General features: G+C 42.6%; 1 protein-coding gene across 26 annotated transcripts in view; it reads right to left on the bottom strand.

Annotated features, from left to right (window-relative positions):
* The window catches only part of ptprdb (protein tyrosine phosphatase receptor type Db), a 176,012-nt gene that overhangs the window by 3,449 nt on the left and 145,819 nt on the right, over window positions 1-26,744 (bottom strand). For 18 of the 26 annotated variants that reach the window (XM_085163726.1, XM_085163721.1, XM_085163720.1 and 15 more), the window contains 17 exons: window positions 20,104-20,328; window positions 19,845-20,005; window positions 17,887-17,898; window positions 17,466-17,578; window positions 17,336-17,377; window positions 16,731-16,828; window positions 14,618-14,741; window positions 12,230-12,405; window positions 10,382-10,405; window positions 8,623-8,742; window positions 8,037-8,191; window positions 6,202-6,487; window positions 3,650-3,828; window positions 3,439-3,565; window positions 1,558-1,683; window positions 1,312-1,466; window positions 68-203 (listed from right to left, as the gene is read on the bottom strand). In XM_085163726.1, the coding sequence (XP_085019852.1) occupies window positions 68-203; window positions 1,312-1,466; window positions 1,558-1,683; window positions 3,439-3,565; window positions 3,650-3,828; window positions 6,202-6,487; window positions 8,037-8,191; window positions 8,623-8,742; window positions 10,382-10,405; window positions 12,230-12,405; window positions 14,618-14,741; window positions 16,731-16,828; window positions 17,336-17,377; window positions 17,466-17,578; window positions 17,887-17,898; window positions 19,845-20,005; window positions 20,104-20,328 (2,259 nt within the window). The remainder of the gene's footprint in view (window positions 1-67; window positions 204-1,311; window positions 1,467-1,557; window positions 1,684-3,438; window positions 3,566-3,649; window positions 3,829-6,201; window positions 6,488-8,036; window positions 8,192-8,622; window positions 8,743-10,381; window positions 10,406-12,229; window positions 12,406-14,617; window positions 14,742-16,730; window positions 16,829-17,335; window positions 17,378-17,465; window positions 17,579-17,886; window positions 17,899-19,844; window positions 20,006-20,103; window positions 20,329-26,744) is intronic. The other 8 variants (XM_085163724.1, XM_085163731.1, XM_085163729.1 and 5 more) reach the window with 3 other exon arrangements.

The raw sequence follows: 26,744 nt of genomic DNA on the forward strand, positions 1-26,744 counted from the left end.
AAGAGAAGAAAGACTAAACGAACATTCAAGTGTTCTTTGAAGACGTGAAGTGGTTTAGAAAGCTTACCTCTGTCTGAACGGTGGCTGGTCTCTGGGTGCGCAGCATCTTGACAGTCTGGAAGATATCCACCACTCCCTCGTACCTCATCCTCTCTAGCACGATGCTGAGGGTGATGAACACACCGGTCCTTCCTACACCAGCACTGTTGGAGCACAGGTGGAAACGTATTCAGAGCTGGAAATACATCTACTTATGTATGCATCATGCACTAGCTCAGTTTGCTACTAGTTGTGCCAAACCGTTATTCTGAATATTTGCTCACACGTGGTGCAGCAAGCGGTGGTGGTGCTTTATTAGCGTATCAGCAAGAAAAAAAGTCCAGTGCTGTGAAAAACTATTTTCCTCTTCCTGATTTCATATTTTTTCCAATATCGGTCACAGCTAGGTGTTTCAACCATCAAAGAAGTTTTAATATTAGACAAAGAAAACCAAGTAAATACAAAATGGACTTTAAAAAAAAAAGGAAAAAAAAAGGGTTTTGCCCAGTCTCTTATTTTTGAATCATGAACTCTGACCTTAACTATGGCAAGTGAGGCTTACAGTTGTTTAGATGTTTTTCTGGGTTCTTTTGTGACTTCTAGGTCATCAGCATGGTAACTCTGGTAGCCCTGTCATTCCTAGTATGGTTCACTACCATCACTACTGGTTCACACTACCATTTATGGCCTTCACTGTGGTTCCCTGGAGTCCCTAAGCCTTAGAAATGGCTTTGTAATCCTTTTCAGACTGATAGATGTTAGTGACTTTATATCTCAGCTGTTTCTTTAGATCGTGGCGTCATCTGTTGTTTTTTTTTAGATCTTTTAGCAGCATCACTTTGTCCGAAAGGCTCTATTTAAGTGATTTCTTGATTCAACTGGTCTGGGAGTAATCAGGCCAGAGTGTGGTACTGAAATTTAACTCAACTTAGCTTCCCAAAAAACGGGGTTAATCACAGTTAATCTATCATTTAACTACTTTTTCACATAGAAGCAGGAAGGTTTGTTTTTTTCCCTTATTAAATGAAATCATTATTTAAAAACTGCCTTTTTCATTTATCTTTGTCTGATATTAAAGCACTGTATATATTTAACAGAGAAGTGGAATAAATTTAACGTAAAAGATTCTCCAAGTCTTTACTCAAGTAGAAACAAAATGTTCCAAAAATCTCTCACAGGTCATCTGGTGAATTTGTAGGTATTCTTTTTTATCGACAACTTAATGAACCATATGTGAAATGTTGAGGTATTTGTAGGCAGCCTAGACCTTACCTGCAGTGCACAGTAATTGGCCCGTCCTGGCCAAACTGTTCTTTAGTTTTATGCACTTGGCCAATAAAATCAATAAATCCTTCTCCTGACTTTGGCACTCCTTGCTCGGGCCAGTCTGTGAACTGGAACTGACGAACTGTCCGTGACTGGCCATCCTGGGTGAAAGAAAATATGGTAATTTGAAACTCAGAAAATTCTGGAAGCCAGTACAAATTAGTCTGTCTTGCTCACAGGCTGACGACTCACCCTGGCATCAGTGACTTTGAACTCTCTCAAGATGTACTGGGGCATGTTGTACTCAGCCATGGGATCCACCACAAAGTACTGGTACCTGGCTGAGCGCTCTGCAGGCCAGTACTGGTGACACTTCTCCTGTAGAGTACAAAGGCTTCTCTTCAGAGCGCTGCATCATATTTAAAGTACTCAGTGTGTGAGGAGAACCATTTCTAGGCAATTTATAATGAAAATGTCACCATAACTTGTGATATTCATTATTCATTTCAAGACCATCTCAATGCAGATGAGATATTATGTTCACTGAATTAATACTGAAAGTCATATCACTCTCACTGTGCCATGCATAATGCTCCATAATGCCCAAACATTTATTAGATTTAATTCATTATATTAAATTTTTGATAGATTCCCCCCCCCCCCCCCCCCCCCAAAATTGCAAATTCTTAATCACGAAACATTTGCTTTTTCCCCCCTGTTGCAGGCATCAAAAGCTATTCTGCTGCCCATTTTAAGAGGACATTGTTATTCACAGTTCAGTCCTCTCCTGATGTAAACTTCTGCAACAACAACACACGGAGCTGCTGATTATGCTGCTATTCAGTCAGCCCTTCAATATATTCTTTTACTGAAAATAATTAGCTCAAATGACAATATATTGTGTGATACTGCATGTTATAGTACACGCTTAGGCAAAAGCGATCACTTAATCAAGGGAAAAATGTGGGTCTATTGTTTAAAAGCTGCAGCTAGCCCAAACACATTTAATTAATGTGAGTTTCAAAGAATTTGTAAATTCTTTGTCTAGTTTTTAGTTAAGAGCTTGTACCCCTACACACATCTCCATACTGGTAATTGTGTGGGCTCTGAATAGCCGAATAGGATGGTCTGCTTTCCTTCTGTGAAGTGACATGCTTTTTTGTTGTTAACTGAAGTTATCTGTAACCTCTTCAGGTTCCTTTGGTCTAAAATATGAGACTTTCTAGAGCCTAACAATGGGAGTGGAAATCAGTCTATAAGGAAAAACAGAGTTGTTGTTTTTTTCTTTAACCATTCTATCGTCTAGCGTGTGAAAATCAATATTTGTAATTACCACCTTTATTCTTCAACACAACCAGAAGACTCCTAGGCAAGCTTTGTTGTTATTTCTTTAAGTAGTCTTCAAGAATGGATCTCTGAGACTCTTTGGCATATCTCAGTCTTTTCTTTCTGTTTTCCTTCCTTAAGAGGAACTTCTTGACAGCAACCCTTTCACTGAGACCATCCTGATGAAGCTTCAGGTAACAGTGGGTGGGTCGACTGAAGGGCCAGATGCGTCTCTCAGGCCCTGTGTCAGGTCTTTGCTGCATTTTTTTTCCTATTTCTCCAGGACATGACTGTCAGGTACTAACAGATTTTCAGTTAATAGCCCTTTGAAAGTCGCCTTGTTAGTGCAAAAAAAGCTATTTTATGATAATGGGCTGTGTAATTTTTTGGCATTTTCTGTAATTTCAACTAAAGAAATTGGAACAAATTTTGTCTATTTTTGTGATGGGTTGTTAGTAACAAAGTGCCTAAAGCTACAATTTAAAATTGCTTCTTTGCTAAGCTGCTTTGTGTAGACCCAACACTGGTTCATCTCTTGAGTTCAGTTCCTTTTTATCCTTGAACGGTTCATAGGTCAGTGTAAAATAGCTCAACATTCCTCTGAAATGGTCAAGCACTGGACTGAAAATGAGTAGAAAAGCTGCCAATGTCCAAAGGAAAAAAAACCCAACATGTAGCTCAAGACTTTTGCACAGTACTGTGATACAATAATTAAAAAGACATTCAACCAGTACAGCTATATGTTTTTATCCTGTAGGACCAATGCATGTATTACATTTGAGTGTGTTTGAGTGCATTTATCCGTACCCGTCCCATTTCTCTCAGTTTGGTTAGCATGACAACAATGGTTGAGTTATGTTCCCACAGCATCCTCCAGTAGTCCTCTGTGGTCTCAGCCAGTGGGCCCTGGGTTGCTATATAGGCCTTCTGCTGCCTATAAACACAAGGATAAGTATAAATGAAAATAAATTTCTCCCCATGCGTGAAAACATTGTAAAGTGACTGATGTTAAACTGACCTGTATCCATCAATGAAGCTGGCATTGATATAGTCAGATCCTTCCACTCCTCTGATTGGCTGCAGACACACACGCGTGGTCTCGTAGGGCATGATGTTCACCAGCCGGTTTTTGAACTTGTTGCACGGCAGATTGGCACTCACAAACCGTGATGTGTGGGCCTTGGCACTGGCCAGACGCTGAAATAAAAGAAATAAAGGAAATAAAGGAAATATGCTGTAATATTGTGCAGACGAAAATTACAGAAAAAAAATTACAAGCAGCACTGATGAGAGCACTAAAATGATGGTGAAATAAAAAAGGACGGATAAGCAAGGAAGTAAAAGAAAAAAAAAGTACTCTTTTAAAAAGCACAAGGCTTGTTTTTTTATTGGACAAGTGGAATTAGAAAACCATCTTTAATCTGCAGGCCTCAGGATATTTAGTCAGACATCTTCAACTGAATCAACAAAGCAGGGCCGATATAGGGGACGAGGGCAGCGGTAGGGAATGGAAGAGGGAGAGGAAGGAGAAAATCAAAAGTCAGGGGGCAGGAAACCACAAGGCCCCACACTGTCTCAACACACACATGTGAACCACAGTTGATCCAGTCAAAAAAAAAAGAAAAAGAAAAACTGGAACACACACATTCATATGTAGATATGTGCAGACAGGCAGCTGTAAGTACATGCCGTACACTCACTCACACTCGACCATTGGATGACACGGTTTAAAAAGAAACACAGAGAAACAGAGAATAGGCAGAGGGAAACCGCAGACTCAGGGGGAAACAATGGGGTCTCATGAACCCAACGTCTACCATCAGCGGCTACCGGAGTGCTGTGGGAGAAACAGCAGTACCTTATTTTCTTACAGACAGACTGAGCTGGAAAATCCCCACTAACCACAAGTTCACCAGTTCATTCTGGGTACTCTGAACCCAGTTTCCAGCATCAACAATAGTAATTCTTCATGTCATTTGGTTTGAATTTGACGCGGTCTTATCAATAAAGCCTGGCAAAAACAAAGCTTTTCACCGCTTCGATACATGCCAATATTTTTCACCAAGGAGAAAATCATGCCCTCCTGGCAAGCTCCGAGAACTCCACCAATAAACTCTCTGTGAAAGGAAACAAAAACACGGCGTATTAAGGTGTTGGATTACCAAAAGCAGCCAGAAAACATTCACCTCTCCCTTTTCCTCACACGCTTGCTTCAACTTTGTGATTTTATTTGAAGGACATGACGCCTCTCTTACACGAGAAGTTCCAACCTTTTGGTGTTTTGTTGACGGAGGTGGAAAGTAATCTTTCAGACGGTGGGCTGTGATATACCACGCGAGTTCAAGTGAGATGAAATATGGTGAGTGGGACAACCCCGCCATGTGTTTCACATCAATCTAAGGCTGTGAAAACAATACAGCGAGCACTCAGTTCATTGTCATTCTGAGGGGAGCGCTCCTATTAGAGGGAGGGAGGAAAGCTGGGGCATAGGATGAGGGAGATTGCTCAGAGTCACTTTGTGTTTACCTTGCCCTCTGATTGTCTGAGCAGACACAAGCCATTCCTGGGAAAAATTAAGCCACCTGCTTTCAATGTATACCTGTAAAGCTACAACCGATTCTCTCTTTTTCACCCAGCCAGGCCAGTCAGCTCTGCAGAGAACTCATCTGGCATGAGGTAAACAACACAGTAAACAAAATAACAACTAGAATATAATGAAAATAGCACTTCCCAGCACCACTTTGAATCCCTTATGTTCTCACTGCGATTGTTTATGATGCCTACATTTGCTGTTCTCACTTTATATTCTAATCAGCTCCCTAAAGTTTTGAAAAAGCTGTTATAACTTCCAACCCCCTAAGATTTTATTACAAACTTCAACTTTCTGGCCTACATTATTTGGTCTTTACGTGCATGCCTATCAAACTTCCCAAACTGCGATGCTTTCAGAAACCCTCAGAAAAGCTAACTCTCTTACCTTAGATTCAAAAGGTGCAATCCCATAATCCCCTTCAAATCCAACCATCTATATGAATCTCTCAGAGGGGGATTGAAACTGTAAGAACCACTAACAGCCCTGGGAAAGATGCTCAGGGGTTATCAAAGTCAAAGCTTCCTGAATTAAACATTCTGTATGTCATTTTAGACAATGTTTTTCCCAAGCTTTGGTGGTAAGAACCATCTTCCTATGAAAACCCTCAGCATGGGACCTGAAGTGCAACTTTGTTTTTTGGTCAATTATGGCTTTCAAGGTCAAGAATTAAATATGAAATATGAACGTTTGCTCTATTGTTTATATGGACAGAATGGCCAGTAGGTAAAGTCTTCAGACAGTGATTTATCCCGCTGGATATCTCTGAGCAGGCCCTGAAGATCTGCAGTGCTTCAAAGATGCTTTCACTGGCTCTTACTGTTAACCTTTTAGGTGGCGAAGGGCAAGAAAAAGACAACTCGGCCTTACAGAAACCAGTGAAGTGTTACATTATTATCATGAATCGGTTTTATGAACCACCATAAATCTGTAGGGCTTAATTTTATAGCCTTCGGGGGAACAAAGTGAATCCTCCTCACCTTGAACTCCAGCTCCATGCCGGTGACATTTTCTCCTGGTTCAATCTGCGTCAGCCTCTGGATGTAGGAGTACAGGTTCCTCGCAGGGACTTCGGTGTTCCCGCAGGTCACTGCCTCCAGCAGTGCATCGTGAATGAAGATGTACTGGTCTTCCGTCTGCACCATGTAGTTCCTCTCGGAGCGCATCAGCGTGACATGACCGTAGATGTCGATGGTCTTCTCGTGCTTGATTCGCTCTGTCATGGCATCAATCACAATGAAACAGCCAGTGCGGCCCACTCCAGCACTGGAAATAGGAAAAGAGAACCAGATAGTGAGGTTATTTTCTCACATAAACTGCAGTGTGTGCACTGTGTCCTAATACCTGGTGCAAATCTGGCCCCGCGGAGCTCAAACATAACATGCTTTGCCTAAATCAGCTAACTATCATCGAGATCCCAGCCAGCAATATTTCCGTCAAAGCAGGTAAAAATTGACATCAGCGATGAGTCAGCAACCCTGTCTCGCTGGCATTAAGAAGATATCCTCCCTATCGACACACAATCCGGAAATATAATACCGTTAGCTGCCCACCCAAACACTTCACATTTTTGCTGCGCTAGTAAACGGTGAGACAACCTGACCAAGCAAGTTTGTGCAAGTGAATAGAAAATTCTTTATGTGGTTAAATTAATATCGGTGTGCATGCGCGGGAGCGTCGTCGAGGTGGAATGAGATTTGGTCCGTTGTTTGATACAGAGGTTGGTTGAAATGTAAAAGCACATTATGATGGAGTCTTGCCAGGATAATTAAATTTGACTGATAATCCTGTTAGATACTCCATCTGACTGCTACGGAAGATTAGGAAGAGCTGCTCTCCTGCCAATCTTTTCCGCTGCATCCCGCCCCCGTCGCTCTGCCTCTTTTTCTTCTCGATAAGTACCCTCTCACGCCAGCCCCGACACTTTTTCACACTCACATTTGTCCTTTTCTTCTTCTTCTTGGAAACCATTTTCTCTCCATCTTTCCTTTTCTTTAATTCATCATTTTCATTCACTGTGTCCTGGATTTGACCTCACCTTCTTTTTTCTCACTCTGCACACATCTCCTCCTCTAACTCCTAGTCCCTCGCTACCTTTCCCTCTCCATCATTGTCTCAGCCTCACCCCCTTCCCCTCCTTCATTCTCCTCCACAGCTATACCTCACTAATTCTTCCTCCCGAGAGTTTCTACTCCATATTCCCACTGCCCTGCTCTATCTTCTTTTCTCTGCGATTGCCGGTAAGAGCAAACAGAAGCTTCATTCGAGCTCTGGAGCTAAACGCTGTGCCAAGCCTGTAATGACAAGCTCCCAGAGTCTCTTCTCCATCCAACACATTGGCCTCCTGCTGCTCAGACAGCAGCTCATTTGAATATAAACTTGTGAACCCAGATGTACTCCTGGCCTAAATGGTATATTGTCAACTGTGAAAGCTAATTATGGAAAATAGGGTCAGCATGGTAGCTGATGATGGAGATGACGGAGGTTGTTGTGGGAGGAATGTGGGCGTCTAAGCCACCCAGGATGTTTGGGGTTTGCATAATCGCAGGTCAATCTTATTTTACTTCAGCGCCTTTGAACTATTTTATACAAGCACCCTTGGACTCTTGTTGATTTTCACAGACTGCCAGGCTTTTGAAAATGTTGTTAACTCATAAATGCCAAAATAACGCATAAGTGTTTCATGCAGACTCACAAACACACAGTCACGGAGCAGACCTGTTTCCTTTATGGTCGTGGATGGATATCATAAATAATTCTGGTTCAGTGAATAATAAGAATGGATGAGCCAAACTGAAAATGCACAGACACATACCTGCAATGGACAACCATGGGTCCCGCATCTGGAGGATTGCAGGCCTTGACCCGGCGAAGGAAGGCCAGGAAGGGGGTGGGATGTTCAGGCACCCCGTGGTCTGGCCAGGCTGTAAACTGGAAGTGACGGACTTCACGCTTCTCATTTGAGCCGCTCTGGTTGAGCAGATTAGACGTGGGGTTAAATATAAAGACTTAGTTATTCTGTAATTTTTGTAAATGTCCACAAATCCCATTAAAAAAACGTAAACAAGCATGTCATGAGCTGCCCAGGCTATCAGGTTTAGTCTAGTTTATTTTAAAAGAAATCTGCAGGGCACTATAGTTTTTGGCAAACACTGCTCAAATATAAAGAAAGTGTATTAGTTGGCACTCTCTTCAGCCACTGATTAATACGTTGATGTGGTTTGATCACTCCTTACAGCAGCAGGATGGTTTATAGTGTGAGCTCTCAGAGCTAGCTCTAAAAATATGCTATCCAACCATGCTGGGAATGAAATTTTGTTTATAGACCTGCAACGAAGTATGTATAAATATTTGAACAGATCAATTACGCACACTCCATTATACATGCCATGTTTCAGTACCTTGTAAAGAGCGAAGGTCCTGACAGAGTAGGTGGCCAGCTCCACCGTGTCAAGCAGAGTGACCTGGATCAGGCCGTAGGTCTCTGTGCCACGTGTTGGCCAGTACTGATCGCACTTGACCTAAAAGGGAAGAGGGGGAGAAGCTGTGAGAGACGAAGAGGTTGAATATTTCTTTGCAAAGATTTTGGTGAAAGAAAAGAGAAAGAAAAGAGCTGACGTGACTTCGAGTGCATGTGTAGAGGGAACAAAAAAAAAAAGAAAAGAAGGGGGAGAGGAGTGCTAAAGCAGATCAGTGAGAGAATTTGAGAGAATCAGACAGTAATGTACATACAGAGACAATCCAGCATATGAAAAGGGTTTTTAGTAAGTGTGTGTCTGTGTTGGGTGGGGTGGGCGTTTGATCATGCTAGTTAACTGCTATAGGTTGGTGGGCTCTCTCAAAGATCCACACCAGTGCTCAGAAAAGCCAAGAGATACCGAAAACTCATCCTTCACATATTCGATGCTGTACGTTGCTAATACATCGCAGCCTCACAAATCCCTACATAACCAATCGTATCACACACAAAATCCCAGCATCCCTATCAAGCAAAACACTTTGATTTCCCCTGCACCCAGCAGTCATATTTGTAGTTCTTCGATTCGGCTTCGGAGACCACAGAGGAGGGAGGAAAAAAAATCCCAGAGGAGATGAGGGGGGGCTTGGCAGAATCAGGCCAAACCAAACGTTATGTGCTGATCCCTCCAGTCCTCACATCAAAGACTGCAGGGAGCTCAGCTCAGCTTGCTCTGCATTCCACTGCTCCAGACTGGGGATTATGCGTTTTGGCCCGTGATGTTCAGGCTGTAATTACAGCTTTTCAACTGTTGTTTTCCCACCAGACCTTGAGAGACTGTGGGGACAGGAACGGTTGCCTGTGTAAGGAGGAGGGGGGGCTCACACTGACAGAGCATAAACAGGATCGCAAAAAAAATAAAATCCCTGGTGAGAAGACTATATTATCCATTGATTTATGAGGCTAGCAGCATAACTGTGCCCTGTTCTAGCGTGGTTTGATTGGTGCTAAAAGGAAGGATGCTGGCATCGTTCCCACAGTGGGACCATCTGTGATCATCTGTGCGCTTAATGCGTAAACACATAATGGTATAATGTTGAGAGGTGTTAAATGAGATTAAATAATTTTCTCCAACAAGCAGCCCACTACTCACTCAAACAGTACGTGCAGAGCTAGTGGGCTGATAATAAACAGCTAAATATCTTCAAATTGAATGTTTTCATTTCATAACGCTGTTTATTGAATTTTGACAATTTACAGCTTCACAAGCTCAACACAAACTTGCTCTGCAGTGGAAAAAAACACAAAAAACCCAACCAAAAAACAACCAAAAAATAAACCTTATGACAATGTAGCCAGAAAATAAGGACTACATAATATACTACACAGTCACAAGACAGGAAGTGGAGGAGAATGCCCATTGTGGGTGCGATCATGCAAACCATAAACACTTATGTGCACTCTTTATGAACTGTATTAAAAGCAAAAATAACATTTTTAACTAGTTAACTATGTGGTCAGTTTACAATACAATTTTTTGCATTATCATCCAATGCATTATTTGCTTGGAGAAAAAAAAGAGGAGGTGGGGAGGGAGCAGAAAAACTATAACAAAACGAGGGATAAAGGTAAGGAGAAAACCATGAGAAGTGAGTTTGCACTTATAAAGGGATTTTAGCAAAGGAGAGAAAGAGAGATCTTGCCTTAGAGAAGAAATAAGAGGGCATCTGAGGGTCAAACAGACACAACAGAGACAGTTGGAAAAAGTTGAAAAGGAAACAGCGTTTTAACACAAGGCACAGGTTAATAGGAAAAGAAGCACAAATGGGAAGAAAGGATAATTTTCTGAAAAGGTCTTTGGACATAATTGGTTAACACTTCAGTCATGATTCATACCTCAAGCCATTCATGTTCATTTTACTCTGACATGACATTCTCATTACACTGAATCTTTACTCAAGTGCACATTCTGTTAACAATAGCAAATGCCTTGAAGCCAGATTATTTTCTAATTCATTACTTACCCCAATTTAGCTGTACTTGTAATTCCTCCAGGTCTGGTTCATCAATCCACACTATTTTTTTTTGCCTTCTACTCTGATACACTACATGCCCATTCTGACTTCCCAAGAACATTTAGCTTGGTCGTCATGCACTAAATGTTGTATTCCAGCGATTCCTCGCCTTTCCTCTTCTAGCCTATTTTGTTCACTCCACCTACAATCTATTGTCCTCGTGCATTCAAATAAAATAAAATGAAATAAAATAAAACTCATGTCTTTTTCTAGTCTCTCTGTATCTCCTCAGAACATGCCACAACACCTTAGCTGTAATTTAGCTGTTTTGCATTTCTCACTCATTATGTCATCAGTTATATATACACGCCTCCATCATGACAGCTTATGCATTAGTCGCACGTTGCACATAACTTGCTTTCTAATGTAAAGAAAAAATACTGACGATACAGATGATGAAAAATGTTTGTCCGTCAGCATGCCTGCTAATGCCGAAAAATATTTAGGAGCTCACTAACAATATTTCAGTACTTGCCTAACAACTAAATAATAACAGTAATTACCAACAAAACGACTCTTTTCCCCACAAACTTTAAAAGTTAATTCAGCCACAGAACATTAGCTTCCAGTTCGGAGTGACTGGACAGCATTGCATATGGTATAAAACAGCAGCTTTTGTTGGCCTACACAATCTCACTAACAAAAAGAGAAAATATATGAGGTGGCCTTTTGATGTTATTTAGTATTTTTAATTATGTGATTAATTTAAGTTTCAATGATTATGATTTTGTGTATACCAATTTAGACACAATTTTCATTTGAAGCTATCCAATGAAAACACCAGCCAATATTACCGTATTATTATCAGCTTATTGCCACAGTAATGTAATAATAGTAGAAGTTTTTAAGCCAAAACATTTTCTTGTTACCACCTTAACACATGGCGACCAAAATATTTCTACAACGCTACCAAATAGTTCTACCTCACTGGCATCCTTGGTTAATAAATGTAAATATTAAGTTTACAGCGATATACAAATTGTTAATACCTTTGTATTACTTGCTTAATATCTTGGTTATTAAATTATTGTCTGATTATGTTGTTATTATGAAACTATTACCCTACTATAAGAACATTACTGAGCTGTAATGGAGGCTGCTATAATATATTTATTGTTGCAGATGAACTCTTTATATCATATTCTTTTCAGCTTGTGAAAAAGTAGATAGTTAATAATAATCAAGTTAATAATCAAAGGCAAATAGATAACCTCATTAATTTTAACCAAACGTGTAACTTTTCTCCTATTTTATGCAGTGGACCTCACAATAGAGCTTACCCAGTTCTTATACTACATTTGATACATTTAATCCAATAATAAAACCACAATTTTTCTCATCTAGCCTTATGCTTCATCATGTCCTGCTCTAGTCTTTGGCTTCGTCTGTAATATTTTATTTGTACTCATTCTCTGTGATGCTCTCTGTATTCAGCTCTGCAGTTGTGCACACTCCCACCTTATTCCATTTTCTTACCCGTGATTTCTCTTCCAGCTTGGTCATCATGATGATGTTGGCTGTGTGCTGCTCCCAGACCATCCTCCAGAAGTCCCCAAAGGTCTCGGGAAGGGCGCCCTGAGTGGCAATATAGGCATTCTGACGGCGGTAGCCATCAATATAGTTAGCGTTGATGTAGTCACTGCCCGGGACACCTGAGTAATAAGAGAAAAAGTGGATGTTATTTAAGGTGGAGAAAAGAATAGAAACACATGTGTGCAAGTTGAATTGGAGAATGGATTAGATGGAAAAAGCAAATAAGGGAAAAGACAGAAAAACAGATGGGAGCAAAAGATACAGGTGGTGATGAAACACTCAATTCTAAGTCTGTATGCTGAGAGTATGGGAATGATGCATGGCACTGATTGCATCAAATTACTGTCTGCAGATGAACCTGATTTTTATGCTGTTCCATGTTGAAATAATCCAAGTCTACTACTATAAAGGCAGGTTTATGTGCAAGTAATAAAGGGTGAGGATCATCTGAGGTCATGGCAGGGAGATTAATGTTTTCACAGGGCCCAGAGGCCTTTGGTGTTGGATTGTTCAGCCGTCTTGTTTTATAATACATGCTAAGACGATCATGGGCCTAATCTGAGTATACTCTGGATGTGTCGCTTTGAATGGCAATATGACTGTAAGGCCGTCTCTGTGTAAGACTCGGCTGACACTGCTTGTCCTGGAAGGGATTGTGTGTGTGTGTGAGAGAGAGATGTGAAAGACTGTCTGTGTGTGTTTGATTTAGGATCAGGCCTGCTCATCTAGGGCCTAATACCATAATCCCAAAAATCACTGAGTCACAGCTCAAACATGCACACATACGCCAAAAACACCAAAGTACACACACACACATACACTCAGGCACACATGCGTACGTTCAGCTGCGACCCGATTCTGCCGAAATGGGACCTAAAACTCCTTTTGAGCCTTCAGATGGCAGTTTACGTTTAAACAGATTGAAATCAATGAACAAACAGCGGGATGCTGACAGGAAGAAACTCCTGCAGCCGAGTCTCCTCCCGCAGCTTATTTTACGAGCACGAATCAGTCCCATACAGTTGTAAAATCCCACGCCAACATCGCAAACACACACACACACACACACACACACACACACACACACACACACACACACACACACACACACACACACACACAGCAGACACACACACTCAAATGACAGAGGAGCAAGAGGAATGCTTATACAACTTACTTTAAATGGGATGTGGACAGACGGTAAGAAGAGCTTCTAACATATGTTTATCAACCCCAGTCTTTAAAAGACAGCTTGCCTAAATTCTTTGATGCGCTACAACTTTACTGCAATGGACTACAACAGAAGCAATCTGCAGATAAAACACACACTCGCACTTTCCAGTCACTTGGTGGGAATGCTGGCTTGGCAGAAGGTCTGCGTTCAGCAACGCGTGGAAGCGGCTGCAAGGAGAGTATATGTTTGTGCTCGTCCACATCTGGGCATATATGTTTTTTTGTGTGTGTTTGTGCGTGCATGAAAGCCCTCGTGTGTGTGTGTTTGGACATGCTCAACAGTATTTGCATTTTCTTAGCTGGAAGAAAGACAGACAGCCAGGGCTCCAGGACAGGCGGGGGCGGAGGGGCTGCTCACACATGCTCTGCCCAGATAAGGCTCATCTGTTTGGGCTTGGCCTCCCACTGCCTTCCTCTCTCCACATTGGAGCTGCCAGTTTCTCTGCCTCGGGTCTTTCCCAGCTGAGGTGGGTGAGTGCGCTTCAAAATGCACACTGAGTACAGAACTATTTGTTTCTTCTCATTTTAAACCATTCAGAAAGCCCAAATCGAGGAAAATGGGCACACCATGAATAAATTGGTAAACAGTCTAAATAAAGCACGATTGCACGCTATCTCCTCAGATATTAAATTGGTCAGGCTGGGTCCAAACCAGTCATATGATGTGGTAAAACAGCTGGGTAAGACACAGCAGTCGGTTAGATGGGAAAAAATGATTGTTTTCATTGTGTTTACGTAGGCTCAGCACTTGGTTTGTGATGCATGGGAACAGCCAGTGCAGCACAGCTTCGAACATCCCATCTTTCACGGATAGAAGCTCTCACGCAAAAGTTCACACAGTCATATACACACATGCACAGTATGACATAACGCACTACTTTGTCTCCACACCCAAACTCAAGAATCACAACTTCATGCCCAATTTAAAGCCTAGCCCAAACCATAACTCTGCAACCAAATCGTAAACCGTAAATGGCCCTGAGAAAGTGACCAGAGTGGCCTCATTTCCTGAAACCATTACCGTAGCCATATAAAGACGGAGGTAACAGGTCATGCACACCCACACACGCACACAAACACAGCGGAAGTGTGTCCTACCCTCGATGCTGGAGAGTATAACTCTGGAGTGATCGTAGGCAATGACGTTCGCATAGCGGTTCTTTGGTTTGTTGACCTCCAAGTTGGAGTTCTCCCACGTGAACTGTTGACCAGGATCGACTGACTGCAAGACACGCAAGCGAAGGTCAAACAAAGAACAAACATCAACGAGAAGCTGTTGCAGTTATATCGTTTCATGTGGCTTACCACAGTTGTTCTGTGCTCAATCATGTTTTTGTTACCAGAAATATTTTGGCATTATTAAAGCAAGTGGGTTTCAGACAGTGAGACTAGCATGCAGTCTGTCAAAAACATTAGATTAAGATAAATGGCCGTGGCACGAATGATTCACAGGACTTGCAATGAGGAAAAAACAATCTTGCTACATACCACTTTTAATCCCTGTATGATTGTAAGGTACAATATGCTGCTTATGCGTGCACAGCATTGGCTGATTCTCTAAAATCACACATAAGCACCAAGCATTAGCACTTAAAATTTACTGCTGGCATCGATATCGCTATCTCTTAAACTGAACCTCAATGTGCAAGAAATTGGCATCCAGAACAGGAAGATTTTAACAGTTCCAAGAATCTGAGCTCACAGGCACCGGGGCAGGATCGTTGCAGCAAAACCCAATGTTAAAACCAAAAACAAACTGAAAATTAAGAAGGTATTATTGATACTGTATAGGAACGTGGGCAACCATGATATCCCTTTTCAAGAAAGACTTTCCACTTTCAAAACTAGCTAAAAGAGAAAGACGATAAAAGCGCAACCAATAACCCTGAGAGAGAGGGGATGGTTGTGTTAGACCAACACATTAAGTTCCTAGAGGGTAATTACAGCAACCATTGCTGTTAGCTGAGAGAGGTAGACATGAGGTCATTATCGGGCTGTCGATGGAGAGGGACGAAGAGGAGAGAGCCAGAGCAATTTAGCAATTCTGAATATTTTACGACACATAATTATGGTTTGGTTGAGGAAAAAGTGGACAGGAGCGGTACTGGATACGTGCACGCATCTGTGTGTGTATGTGTGTGTTTAAGACTGCTTTCCATGAGCAGCCGACATCATGTGTGCCTGATTATTACACCGCAATCATTTCTGGCCTCTCTCTCGCTCTCTCTCTCTCAGTCCCTCTTCCATCCATCTCTCTTGTTCCTTCGTTAAAGCTTCAGTACCGAACAAAGCACACAGTCATGCAGAGAGAATGTGAGGCTCAACCGAGTGGTTCCAGCTCACACCACAATTGCATACAGCTTCTCCCTCAATGTCTCCTCCATCCTCCTTTATCCTTTCCACCAACACTCTCTGCCCCCAAAAAACATTCTTGCTCTGTTTTTCTACTTTTTGCATAATGTGTCCTTGTCTTTCTCTATATACGTACTATATATCTGTCACGCACAATTTGTCTCCCTTTTGCGGCAACCAATTAGGGCCTTATGCCGTCTCCTCCACCCAGAAGCCCTTGGCCTAAACACATTTTTTTATGCAGGGAAAAGAAAACATTTTTACTCTTTTAACAGCTCTCCGTGGAGCTCATTGTAGCGCTATTCGCGACACAGCCATAATATTTCTGCTAATGTCTTTTTTTTGAGGGCCACAGTTCAGCACGACAAGTTCAGCCACACTGTTATCTCCAAGCAAATGGCTTTTCTGTTGTTGTTCCACATTAACTCTTCTGTAAGTTGAAGGAAACTAATCAAGAAGTGTCTATTTTACAGAGAACATTTGCCTCTTGCATCTCTTGGCGAGTCTGCTCTCTGTGGCTGCTGCTTTATTTCTAGCTCCCCTTTTCTCCACCAGAGTGTAGAAATGAGGGCTTGATAACCATCTGGCTGTAAGCAAACTCTCTTGGAGCTTGCAATTTCAATTTTCCTCTTATATTTGTATAGATAACAACAAGACAGCAGAGAGAGGGAGATGCGCTCGATTTTGTATCATTTGACGGAGACGAATCCAAACGTAACTTAACTGTATAGTCAATGCGAGGCTTTAGATCTACTCACGCTCGCTATCAGAACTGGAACTGAGCAAGAAACGGCAGGTCAGTGATAAATATGCGAGTGTGTGTGTGTGCTTATGTGCATCAGATAATCAGCATTCGTACCTCGTACTCTTGAGAAAACTTGAGATTGTCATTTGCCTTGAGGCGCTCAATGTGATCTGCCAGCTCAGAGATGGGGACGGGCGGGTGACTTGCCATGCCTGCCGAGCACAGAAACAGAAAAAGAGGCGGTTTTGATACACACACAATTGAACTCCTTTGGAGGAAAATGTTAAGAGTTAGGATTCTCAAAGGAGGTGTTGTTTAGTGCTCGGTCCATGGACAGTGGAGGAAGCAAATGGAAGTGTTGTCTTTTCTTTTTTTTTGGTTAAGTGACCGTTTTCTCTCCGGGCAGACAGAAGGAACAATGTGCATGTTCAGAAAGTTACTGAGGCACAATAACACGTCTTCAGAGGATACGCACACTGCTGGTGAAGATTTAAAAAAGGCTATGACACAGGCAATAAAAAATTTAGCATGATTTTAATTTTGTTTTTTTTTTTCAGTAGAAGTATTCCGGAGGCGTTTGATGAAATGTCAAGCAGCTTCATCCTATACGGGATGGATGGTTAGTTAGCATGGATATGGAGAAGGAAAAGAGTAGAAAAAAATAGAAAAACAGAAAAAGAAAGAGAAAGAAAGAAAGAGGGGGACAAGGACCAACTAACTTGACAGACGCCGATAACCGCGGTACACTGATACACGGTAGGCTGAAAAGGGAAACAACACCACAGTTAATCTCATCAACACTGGCCACATATAGCATATTTTGCGTGTGGATATTTCTCCCCAATCTACCTGGAGTCTGGAAGTTGATTCTGCGTAGCTCCACAGGATCAGTGGGATGGTGGGAGGACATCGCTTTGCTGCAGGGAAAACTGCCCTTTCTTCCTTCAGCCTCGGCTCTTTTCCTGGAAGAACAAACATAATTTACCTCAACCTGATCTACTTAAAATACACTTAAAATGATGGACATAAACCAGCCGATGCAGTGCAGCTGTCACTCTTCCCATACATATCTTTATCCAACACACTGAATAAAGTGAGCTTGGGGGATTACAAATGTACAATTCAGCCAGTATACTTCTAATTAATATATTGTCAATAAAGGCACACGGCAATAATCCTGACTCTTCTGGGTTCAATTTTCTAAATGATTCTTTGCAAGGAAATTGTCCCTGTAGGACAGAGGAAATGGTAATAAGCAGTGTTTGTTTACCTGTCAGGTTTGCTGGATCCACGTAGGCAGACGTGTAGATAAAAGCAGAGACAAGGATGAATAACATTAGTGTCCAATCAACAAACATCAGGGACTAAAGCATTGCTGAACTCATCATTCTCTTCCTCTCATTTAAATGGATAGGAATAGTAATATGATCTTAAATATGCAAAACAGCACCTCCTGTAGCTATAAAGATCAACAGTAAATCTAAACACAAAAGCTTTTTCACACAAGGACACTGCATACATATCAACACCTAGCAACCTAGAACAAGTGTGAAATGAATAGCTAGAAATCACCAGGAGTTACACTCTAGGGCTGTACTGAGTATTAGATTGTTACCATCAAGGTTAATAATTTTGCTGAGCTGCATCAGTCACACTAATTATTCATGTGCTTCATGTGTCACTAACCTCTAGCTAGAAGATTGGCTGGCGAGCTTATCGTGAATAGTGCTAATGGGTGCCAGCTAACACTGCTCCCTATATTTGGCTTTAAATGGGTGTTGCTGTGCAAATACTTAAGCCACTGTTCATTTATTTGCAGTTTTCTTCAAAAATGGGAAATCGGTGCAACAATTTATTGAAAGTATATAAACTCAGTATATAAGACAAAAACAGACTTTGCTTCTAATGAGCTTGAAAGTCATTATTTGGTGTTGCCATCTTTTTTCCTCAACACAGCGGGAAATCTCTTAGGCAGCTTTCTTGTAGTTTCATTAAGTAGTCGTCAGGAATAGTTCTCCAGGCTTCTTGAAGGGCTTTCAAGTCTCTTGTTTGGATGTTGGCTTCATTTTTGTTCCATTCTCTGTCAAGAGGATCCCGCGCTGCTTCAATATTGTCAATAATGTTGACGTTCGGGCTCTGGGGAGGCCAATCCATGACTCATAGTGCTCTGTTGTCTGTTTTTCTCTCCAGGTTTGTTTTTGTTGCACTGGCAGTGTGTTTGGGGGTCATTTTTACGCTGATGGTAGTTTTCATGATTCCATCAATTTTGACATCACCAGCGGAAATGATATATGTTTATAACGAACGATGGCTGAAAACAGTCATTCCTGTCACTCCAGAAGACCTGTTGCCACTGATTTTAGGTCCAGTTCTTTTCTCCACTTTTCCTTCCTTACAAGTGGCTTCTTGACAGCCACTCTTCAACTGAAGCCATTTCTCATAAGGCTTCAGCAAACAGTAGATGGATTGCCTGAAGGACCAGATGCATCTCTGAGGTCCTGGAAATGTTCTTATTTCTTAAAGACATCATTTCAGATGTTTTTTAAACCTGTACACTTGTCCAGTTTTCTCAGTTTTTTAAAGGGCAGATCGAACACCATTATGAGATATGCAAAATGTTCAGCTAATAGCTCTTTGGGAATCACCTTAGAGGTGAATGACCTTCAGAAAGCCCGAAGAAGCATTGCTCATGACTTTTGCACAGTACTGATGATGACAGAAAAAAATGCATATCTATGAAAACCTCAAATTTAAGCTTAGCTATTATTAGTATAAATAATGATAAATATTTCACCATACATTTAACCCACTGGTTTAACCTTTAAAGCAAAAAGGAAATGCTAAGTTTTTATTCATTTAGAAATATAAATTATATTAAAAATGATAGATCTGACAACTGATGTAAACGATAATAATCTGTATGCACATCTCTGAATGAAAACTGACACTGTCTGCTGATTAGGATCTTCTTCTGTCACACACTGCTTGATAATATGTAAGAAATATTTATGAAATGAACAAAAAAAATACATTAAGTGATGGAAATGGATAAACCCCTGCAGAATAACTGTTGTCCCTACTATAAAGACTTATGTGAAGCTTTAAATTCTTTTCTCCATATTCAGCAAAACTCAAAATCTCTTTTGTTTACAGCTTTCTTTGTCTCAGCATTCAAATGTATTACTGAACAGCGTTTATTTCTGTTTTCCTCCATCGTGCTGATCTTACCTCTTGAAGAGGAGAATGGCAATGACGATGCAGACAATGAAGATCACAGCCAGCACAGGCCCCACCACCCACAAAAGACCCTCCTCCTCATCAACAATTGGTTGAGGATCCACATATGATGATGTCACAGGATCAGAGTAAGGGCTGGTTGAATACATAGTCTGCAAGAGGCCAAGGGTTTAAGCAGTTACACGTATAAATTAAACACCAGCGTACTCAGACGGCAGATTTGTTCGGGCGTGTTTGCATCTGCACTCACATTCTCAGAGAGGTCGAGCAGCGCCAGCACAAAGAAAACATAGTCTTGTCCGTTCTGCAGTGGACGGTTGCGAAAGTCGCCGTAGTTTCGGCCGTCCCCTAATGTGAATTCAATGGGCAGAGTCTTGAAGTGAGCGGTGACATAAGCCTTGGGATCTGACTGGCTAGCCTGTCTGCGGATGCGAAGGGCTCGGCTGACGCTGGTTCTGTTGATCTCTCTGAGGAGCTATGAGGAAAAACAAAACAGAGAAAATGAGCAGGCAGGTTCAGAGTTTAGAGGAGACGGGGAAAATTGACAGAAAGGAAACTAAGAAACAAAAAAATGTCCAGTGTTGGGACTAACGCGTTATTAAGTAACGCGTTACAGTAACTACGTTATTATTGTGGTAACGAGCACGGTAACTAGTTATTATGCCAAAACCAGGAATGCGTTACTCGTTACTGGGATTTCGATAGGCTCGTTATTCGTTACTTCGTGTGGTGGCTATCGCGGAGCTTCCACAGATTCAATAACATTAGCAAGTGTCTGTGAAGGTTCTCAGTCATCCAGGTCATCGTAGTCAAAGGAGCTTGCAAAGAAAAGCGTCTGGACTTCTTTAAGTTACTTGAAGACGTTTCACCTCTCATCCGAGAAGCTTCTTCAGTTCTAAGGTCAAATGGTGGAGAGTCCCAGATATAAACCTAGTGGAAGTGTCCCCCCACAGAGGGACAAAAGGACCCCCTGATGATCCTCTAATCGCCTGAGCCAAGGTGTGGAACTGGGTGTGGGTCCCAATCAGCCAGAGTTTCGGGTGAGTTCATTGTGAAACCTGGCCCCACCTTATCATGCGAATTCCTGAGGTCAGATGGCCCAGGGTGTGAGTGGGCGTTAAGGCGTCTGGGAAGGGATCTCAAAACTGGATTATAGATGGCAGAGAGTTGGTGTCGTAAACCACCGCCTCTGTTCAAAGATGGTCGCTCACAGTGGACATAGATGGCTTCTTTCACTCCTCTTTCAAACCATCTGTCCTCTCTGTCCAAAATGTGAACATTGGCATCCTCGAAAGAGTGTCCTTTATCCTTAAGATGCAGATGGACAGCTGAGTCTTGTCCTGTGGAGGTGGCTCTTCTGTGTTGTGCCATGCGCTTGTGAAGTGGCTGTTTGGTCTCTCCAATGTAGAGGTCTGGGCATTCCTCGCTGCACTGTACAGCATACACCACATTGTTAAGTCTGTGTTTTGCCATTTTGTCTTTCGGGTGAACCAGTTTTTGTCTGAGTGTGTTGCTGGGTCTGAAGTACACCGGGATGTCATGCTTGGAGAAAACCCTCCTGAGTTTCTCTGATACACCGGCTACATAGGGGATGACAATGTTGTTGCGTCTGTCCTTCTTATCCTCCCTCACTGGTGTCTGATCTTCTTTTCTGTGCCTCTTTGCTGACTTTAAGAATGCCCATTTAGGATAGCCGCACGTTTTGAGTGCTTCCTTTACATGTGTGTGTTCCTTCTTTTTCCCTTCAGGCTTAGAGGGAACATGTTCTGCCCGGTGGTGTAGGGTCCTAATTACTCCAAGTTTGTGTTCCAGAGGGTGATGGGAGTCAAACAGGAGGTACTGGTCCGTGTGTGTGGGCTTCCGGTAAACTTCGATGTTGAGGTTGCCATTCTCTTCAATGTGCACAGCGCAGTCCAGGAAAGGCAAACAGTCGTCCTTTGTGTCTTCCCTGGTGAACTTGATGTTTTTATCCACAGCGTTGATGTGCGCAGTGAAGGATTCCACTTCTTGTGTCTTGATTTTGACCCAGGTGTCGTCTACATATCTGTACCAGTGGCTGGGTACTCTTCCTTTGAAAGAGCCAAGAGCCTTCCTTTCCACTTCCTCCATGTAAAGGTTGGCTACAATAGGTGACACGGGGGAGCCCATGGCACAGCCATGTTTTTGTCTGTAGAAGCCTTCGTTGTATTTGAAATATGTAGTGGTGAGGCAGAGGTCTAACAGTGTGCAAATCTGATCGGGTGTGAAGTTGGTCCTGTCCTCCAAGGAGTTGTCTTCTTGTAGTCGTTTTCTGACAGTCTCCACTGCCTCCGTGGTGGGTATGCACGTGAAGAGAGAGACTACATCAAAGGACACCATGGTTTCATCTGGATCCAGGGTAAGTTTCTGGACCTTGTCAGTGAAGTCGGTGGAGTTCTTGATGTGGTGTGGGGTGTTCCCCACGAGAGGAGCAAGGATGGTAGCAAGGTGTTTTGCAATGTTATAAGTGGCTGAGTTTATGCTACTGACTATGGGTCTGAGTGGGACAGCTTCCTTGTGGATTTTTGGAAGTCCGTAAATGCAGGGTATGGCATCCCCTGGGTAAAGGCGGTGATAAGTAAGGCGGTCAATGATTTTGTCCTTTTCCAAGTCCTGAAGGCAAGCTATAACTTTCTTTTTGTAGCTGCTTGTGGGGTCTCGCTTTAAGGCTTCGTAGGTATTGTTGTCACTGAGGAGCGTAGTGATCTTTGTATGGTAATCTGTAGTGTTTAGGACCACGGTGCATCTTCCCTTATCCGCTGGTAAAACAGTGATGTTGTGGTCTTTGCTCAGGGAAGCGACGGCCTTCTTTTCCTGTATTGTGAGGTTGGACGGAGGGACTTTGGCACTGGAGAGGGTGGCTGAGACTTTCATCCTGATTTGCTCTGCTTCTGTCTGTGATAATTTATTAATCCGTATGGCAGATTCTGTGACTGTGATGAGGTCCACTATGGGCAACTGTTGTGGAGAAATGGCAAAATTGAGACCTTTGGCTAATACTCTCTTTTCAGGTTCAGTGAGATTCCTGTCTGAAAAGTTCTTAACCCATTTCTCCTGACTGTCTTCAGGTGTGTTTTCTTCTATGGGTTGTGTAGGTTCAGATTCAGAATGAGGAGTGTGTGTTTTTGAAAGCAAGGTGTGAAATTTCCTGCGTTGTCTTTCTTTTCCTTTCGAGTGTTGGGCCCGCTGAGCCTTGTCCACAAACTTGTAAACCTCTTCTAAGATTGGAGAGGGTAGAAGAGTTTCCAGTTCCTGCAGAGTCTGGCTGATCTTGATCTGGAGGGCATCTATAGTGAAATGGACCTGTCTTATCCTTTCACTTAAAAGGTGATTTTGCGCTCTCTGTAGAATCAAGTCTGCTCTGTATCCCCTGACAGTGGATCCAAGGCGCAGGCTCTTAGGAACAACTCTGGTTTGTCTGCATCTTAGGTTGAAACGGAGATGGTTCCTATAATCCGCTAGTTTCCTCGATTCCCTTTCATACTCCCGCACCAGTTGAAGGGTGTTCCTCCCAAAATGTACGGCAATATGTCTGTGAAGGTTCTCAGTCATCCAGGTCATCGTAGTCAAAGGAGCTTGCAAAGAAAAGCGTCTGGACTTCTTTAAGTTACTTGAAGACGTTTCACCTCTCATCCGAGAAGCTTCTTCAGGTCCAGAAACTTACCCTGGATCCAGATGAAACCATGGTGTCCTTTGATGTAGTCTCTCTCTTCACGTGCATACCCACCACGGAGGCAGTGGAGACTGTCAGAAAACGACTACAAGAAGACAACTCCTTGGAGGACAGGACCAACTTCACACCCGATCAGATTTGCACACTGTTAGACCTCTGCCTCACCACTACATATTTCAAATACAACGAAGGCTTTTACAGACAAAAACATGGCTGTGCTATGGGCTCCCCCGTGTCACCTATTGTAGCCAACCTTTACATAGAGGAAGTGGAAAGGAAGGCTCTTGGCTCTTTCAAAGGAAGAGTACCCAGCCACTGGTACAGATATGTAGACGACACCTGGGTCAAAATCAAGACACAAGAAGTGGAATCCTTCACTGCGCACATCAACGCTGTGGATAAAAACATCAAGTTCACCAGGGAAGACACAAAGGACGACTGTTTGCCTTTCCTGGACTGCGCTGTGCACATTGAAGAGAATGGCAACCTCAATATCGAAGTTTACCGGAAGCCCACACACACGGACCAGTACCTCCTGTTTGACTCCCATCACCCTCTGGAACACAAACTTGGAGTAATTAGGACCCTACACCACCGGGCAGAACATGTTCCCTCTAAGCCTGAAGGGAAAAAGAAGGAACACACACATGTAAAGGAAGCACTCAAAACGTGCGGCTATCCTAAATGGGCATTCTTAAAGTCAGCAAAGAGGCACAGAAAAGAAGATCAGACACCAGCGAGGGAGGATAAGAAGGACAGACGCAACAACATTGTCATCCCCTATGTAGCCGGTGTATCAGAGAAACTCAGGAGGGTTTTCTCCAAGCATGACATCCCGGTGTACTTCAGACCCAGCAACATACTCAGACAAAAACTGGTTCACCCGAAAGACAAAACGGCAAAACACAGACTTAACAATGTGGTGTATGCTGTACAGTGCAGCGAGGAATGCCCAGACCTCTACATTGGAGAGACCAAACAGCCACTTCACAAGCGCATGGCACAACACAGAAGAGCCACCTCCACAGGACAAGACTCAGCTGTCCATCTGCATCTTAAGGATAAAGGACACTCGTTCGAGGATGCCAATGTTCACATTTTGGACAGAGAGGACAGATGGTTTGAAAGAGGAGTGAAAGAAGCCATCTATGTCCACTGTGAGCGACCATCTTTGAACAGAGGCGGTGGTTTACGACACCAACTCTCTGCCATCTATAATCCAGTTTTGAGATCCCTTCCCAGACGCCTTAACGCCCACTCACACCCTGGGCCATCTGACCTCAGGAATTCGCATGATAAGGTGGGGCCAGGTTTCACAATGAACTCACCCGAAACTCTGGTTGATTGGGACCCACACCCAGTTCCACACCTTGGCTCAGGCGATTAGAGGATCATCAGGGGGTCCTTTTGTCCCTCTGTGGGGGGACACTTCCACTAGGTTTATATCTGGGACTCTCCACCATTTGACCTTAGAACTGAAGAAGCTTCTCGGATGAGAGGTGAAACGTCTTCAAGTAACTTAAAGAAGTCCAGACGCTTTTCTTTGCAAGCTCCTTTGACAACATTAGCAAGTGGCGGAAGCCAGCAGGTGGATGAAGAAAAAGGGAGGCAAGAGGAGAAGAGACCCGAAGCGGCTGCTGGTCCGAGAGTGTCAGGTGAACTGAACTTCAGGCAAGAAGTTATGACCTGCAGTCCATCTGGGTCAGATATGAACCAAGTTTAGGTGGAGTTTATTTTCGTTATTCTGACTTTTTCCGTACTAGCTAGCATGACGGAGTTTCTATACAGCTGGGTGGGTGCTATGTTACTGATGTTGAACTTTATTTTGTATAAGGTTAATTATTAGAGTTGCCAACCATCCTGTAAAAAACGGAATCGTCTCGTATTCAGCGAAAATATCACGCGTTTCGTATTGAGGTGAAAATGAACAGTTTGTCCCGGACTTCAGCTACAATGAAAAAGACACAAAGTTGGAGTTATTCTGTGTTTACGCTGCACAGCTGCCTCTTCTTCTCTCATCCTCTCACCCTCCCTCTCCTGTTTCTACTTCAATCATGAAACTGATCAATGATCAGCTGATCATCTTTTCTGTCTTGTTTATTTATCGCCCACTTTGCACCAGAAAGAGGAAACCAGCGGATGTCGCGGTAAACAACAGCAACACTTTTAAGCTTGATCAGCTGTTGTTAGAATTTATTTAATATTAATTAAGTATCAGCTGATGTTTGCTGGAGCCACAGCTGTAAACCTGCTGGTCATGATGTCGGTTTGAATATGTGGTGAGAGGGAAACATGAAGATGAAACCAGGAGATGACAGCTGGTAACTGTGCAGGGGCGGGTCTAGCAAAGTGTTGCCAGGGTTCCATGTAGGGCATTAAAAGGGAAAGGGGGGCACAAGGAAATACTTTCCTTATTCTCATTTAAAATGTCTCACTTTTAAAAAAATAATTATCTGAGTCTTACAACAAACGATTGATAGACTGATACATATATACCATCAGAACAGTGTACATCACTGTCACAACAGTGTTTATTTTCATTCAAAGGCTTTATGATTTTTCCTATAATGGTGGGCTGGTCTCTAGTCAAAATGCCCGGGACGATTTTTTTGTCCCAGTCCAGCCCTGTATGCAGCTCATCTGCAGTCTGGTGTTGCCTACATCTTCATATTCAGAAGGCAGAATTTCCGAGTTCTGAGTACATCGAAAACACCATGACTGCAGTTTTTGTGTTGGATGTAAAAAGCAGGCTAGGATAGAATCAGGCATGGGATTTCTCTCGTGGAAATGTGCATATTATTTTTTCCTTTCTATTGGTAGGTGGCACAGTGCACTTGTGGCAAGTAAGCAAGCTAGAAGACTGGCAGTCTGGCTGGGTATCCAGTTATGGAAGCAACACATTAACAAGAGAATTCTGAGTAAAACCAAAGTTACTTTCCCTAGTAACTAGTTACTCTGAAAGTAACGAGTAACTTGAAGTAACTGAGTTACTTTTGATAGAAGTAACTAGTAATGTAACTAAGTTACTAATTTAAAGTAACTTAACCCAACACTGTAAATGTCTGACACAAATACGTGACAAAAAAAAATAGGACAACAACCTGCAAATGCTGGTTGCAACCAAGTTCAACCAAAGGGCATGACCAAATCATCAGTCCTGCTTCAAACTCCCCCCCCATCCCAACCCACATACAAAAAAC

The sequence above is a fragment of the Neolamprologus multifasciatus genome, chromosome 6, assembly GCF_963576455.1.
Source record: "Neolamprologus multifasciatus chromosome 6, fNeoMul1.2, whole genome shotgun sequence".
Lineage (NCBI taxonomy): Eukaryota > Metazoa > Chordata > Actinopteri > Cichliformes > Cichlidae > Neolamprologus > Neolamprologus multifasciatus.